Raw genomic sequence first — 3,661 nt, forward strand, 5'->3', positions numbered from 1 at the left:
CACTCACGCAGGGTCGTAGCACCAGGTTTCCGTCCTCCAAATCATCCTCCAGATCAATGATTTGGAGGACTGTTATAATATAATATGATAAAAAATCTCTCAGTAATTAACAGGCACCATCTACCAAGTCCACTTGAGATCCTAAAACCTAAACACTTACTTATACAAAAATTTATTGAAGTCGATTTATCGTTGGTGTCTTAACAGCTTTGCAGGAGTTTAATAAGTAATAAACATGAGTTAAATATGTTTTATTTTAAATTACAATTAGGCTTCAAGACAATCGGTAGTCTTTTAAATATTTCTAGGCACGAAAGTAAGGTGAACACCGTTATGGGGTCCCATGATCGGTCGCTTAGGGTCAAATTGCATTTTATCCATAGTTTTCTTGCTCGGCACAACGCGGAAATTGGACAATAGCTTGGCTATACACACGTGACTTTGTAATTTAGCGAAGCGCATACCTGAAATAAAAAAATTAGATAATAAGAATAAATAGTTATAATATGCTAAATTTATAACTCGCGTATTATTTTTAATTACGGAGTCTTTTGTAGTATAAAACATAAATAAAAAGAATTATTATTAATAAATTATGTGAGCGGTCTGTGTATGTGTTGTTAGTCAATTTTTTCGTACGAGTATTTCAGCAGAATAAAACTGCGGTCAGTGTAGAATTTGTGAGATATATCAAGGCGGTTTTAAATAAAATATAAATTAACCAGGTTAATTGTCATTTCGAAGGCGATATTCAAATGTTATTCAATATCGTAGGTGAAACCTTATTCACCTTTGGTTAAGTACAAAATGGCTATTTCTATAATAGATAACAATTTTCTGCAATAACTTATAATTACTTAAATTATTATATATTTGTAGTATGTTATAAATATATACACTTGTATGGTAAGTTATTATTACCGTAGTAATAATAATAATAAACTCCTTCGCAATGACATTTGTATTTGAAAAAATTTAATAGAATATAAACACAGTACATCGTGAACGAATCTTTTCCACTGGTTCCATTTCAGTTGTTAAGTTTCATATGTGGAGTCGTGTCACTATATTGACCTTTTATAAGAGAAGGGGTCATCCGCAACACCAGTGTAACTGCAGATGCGTTGCCAAACATGTTATAAAACATTTTTAAACATTGTAATAAGCTATCGCTGTTGTTTAATACGTTCAACAGCCGAATGACCAGAAATAAATAACGGGAAATATTATAAACTGGTTTTTATTCGCACTTGCGAGTTTTTGTGGTGAATGATAATGGCCACCAATTTATAATTCTACTAGCGACCCGTTCTGATTTCGTAGAGTCAGCAAACAATACCTCTGTATTTAACATCTTATGCCACATGCCAGCTTTATTGGCCTCACAATAGTAATCATTGAAAAAACTTAATTATTATAGTGAGAATATATCAAAATCAAAATACATAAGTGATCAAACTTGGTTTTTTATGATCACCACGACAGTCGTACGTAGTTTAATATTAATGCTATATATTTTTAAATCAATGCAGCGTAAAATCAATTAATGTTTTTTTGTTTTAACAAATATTTTTTCATTCGGATAAATGTATATCTAATAAAACTTCAGAGGTTCTATTGTCGGGAACAGGGTTTATAACAAAGTCCTTGAAAGGCGATACTATTAACGATTCATGACGTTATATTATTGAGTATATTGTACTGTATTGAGAATCCTTAAGAGATGTAACTCATTTCGTCGCATGAGTGAAAATGTGTACATTTTATTTTAATTTAATTAGAGAAAAAACATATTACTATCACTGTTTTGTCAAAGATAATGACAGGGATCACGATATGTTTTATACAGAGGTTTTGGTCTCCCACGGTTAGATACTAAATTTACTTACCGATACAGTTTCTGGGCCCAACGCCAAATGGAAGATACGCGCAAGGATGTCTGTTTTTGCTATTCTCTGGATTAAATCTCTCGGGATCGAATTTTTCTGGGTTCGTATAGTACTTTTCATCGTTGTGAATACCGAAGGGAGATATCAGAACAGTTTGGTCTTTTTTAACAGTCACTTCAGTGCCGGGAATTTTGTAATCTATCACGGCATTTCTTTGCAAAGGTTCTACGAGAGGATACTTCCGCAAAGTTTCCGCAACAACATTTTCAAGATATTTTAATTCATTAAGCATTTCATATGTCATTTCACCATTGTACTTCCTTAATGCTGTATCTATTTCCTCGATGGCTTTATTTTGTACATCCGGGTTTTTGGCTAACTCGTACAGAAGAAAAGACATAGTCGTGGCACTAGTTTCGTATCCAGCCGCATAAAATACGAAAGCCTGAGCAGCTATCAAACTCTCGGAAAGCTCCACAATCTTTTCTTTTTCGTTTTCTTGTTTCTTTGGTCCCGTTATCTTGTCTTGTTGCCTCAATTCCAAAAGGAGGTCCATAAAATCTTTTCTGTTCGTTGGCATACCATCTCTTAACTTCACTACTGTTTTTACAAGATCGTCAAAAAAATCGGTCACCTTTTTGGGAAATAATGAACTATTCAATTTTTTTAATATGCCTGGATACATATAGTCTAGTTCAATGGCATAGCTGGAAGTAAATATGAGCTTGTCAACAGTTTCCAAGGCCTTCAAGTTTTCGGGAGTGAAAGAGTCGAGGTCGATTCCGAATGCGCACGCCGATATTGTAGCCAAAGTATACTTTTGGACGAGTGAATGTGCCTCTAATTCAGTAGGTTGCTTGTTGCAAATCTCTTTGATGTGGTTAACAAAGATGTCACCGCGGCCGATCATCAAGTATAACATATTTTTCAGTTTTCCAGAAGTAAATATTGGAGTAAAACGGTTCCTCAAGACCCGCCAGGTGTCGCCGTCAGCGTGGAACAAGTTCATGCCGAGGCCACTCTTGCTGAATTCCACGCCGCGATCCACGAACGAGTCGAAATCTTTAATCATTATATGTTTGATTACATCCAAATCTCTCAGAAGTAAACACGGAGTAGTCATTCTATAAATACCTATTACTTTTTCTTCGGGAAAGGCATCATACATTTCTTTGAAAACAACACCCACGTTTTTACGACGCAGAGTGGATTCCAATAAATTTCCAAAAAACACAACAGGTGTCGGCCCCTTTACATTTTTACTTTTCCAATAATTAAATGTTCTCGTAAAGTAACTGTACAACAAAATTACGAATGATATTAAAATCACTGGTATATAAGAGTAATCCATTTTAAGAGATGCGCGCGGATCGAGGAAAAACTCGCTGTGTCTGATAATATGCTGCTGAGATTCTTTTATATACTTTATGCGGGATTTAAAAGTGGACCTGTATTATCAAACAAATCTATAAACCGCTCAGTATAACATTTATTTTAAAAAAGTACAGTTAACTGTAATTTATCAAAACATTTCTAAACCTGTTTAAGAGTTTAAATATGTGCAATAGTTGTGTTTTTTCAACTATTTCATTGTGCATTTTTATTTATTGATATTACTCCACTTAAAATAAATATGTCTTGTTTAATACTATGCTTACATGGTTACTTTGGAATTACCAGAAAAAAATATAGTGTTACCTGTTGCCGATACTGATTGTATTTAAGAAATAATGATGTGCAATGAAATGTGCAAAATCGAAAAATTCCCGAGA

At 33.8% G+C, this 3,661-nt stretch overlaps 1 protein-coding gene across 1 annotated transcript; it reads right to left on the minus strand.

Moving 5' to 3' along the window:
• Positions 1–236: 236 nt before the first annotated feature.
• Positions 237–3,279, minus strand: LOC106710043 (cytochrome P450 6B5). The gene is made up of 2 exons (XM_014502016.2): positions 1,890–3,279; positions 237–464 (listed from the first exon to the last, which is right to left on the minus strand). Exons 1-2 carry the CDS (start codon positions 3,238–3,240, stop codon positions 295–297), a joined length of 1,521 nt encoding a protein of 506 aa, XP_014357502.2. The 5' UTR covers positions 3,241–3,279; the 3' UTR covers positions 237–294.
• Positions 3,280–3,661: the final 382 nt, after the last annotated feature.

The sequence above is a fragment of the Papilio machaon genome, chromosome 20 (assembly GCF_912999745.1).
Source record: "Papilio machaon chromosome 20, ilPapMach1.1, whole genome shotgun sequence".
Classification (NCBI taxonomy): Eukaryota; Metazoa; Arthropoda; class Insecta; order Lepidoptera; family Papilionidae; genus Papilio; species Papilio machaon.

Excerpts from the sequence above, each read along its gene's own strand:
- LOC106710043 (XM_014502016.2), bottom strand. The coding sequence starts at position 3,240 with ATGGATTACTCTTATATACCAGTGATTTTAATATCATTCGTAATTTTG. Across the intron at positions 465-1,889 it reads TGGGCCCAGAAACTGTATCG|GTATGCGCTTCGCTAAATTA; the intron begins GTAAGTAAATTT and ends TTTTTATTTCAG.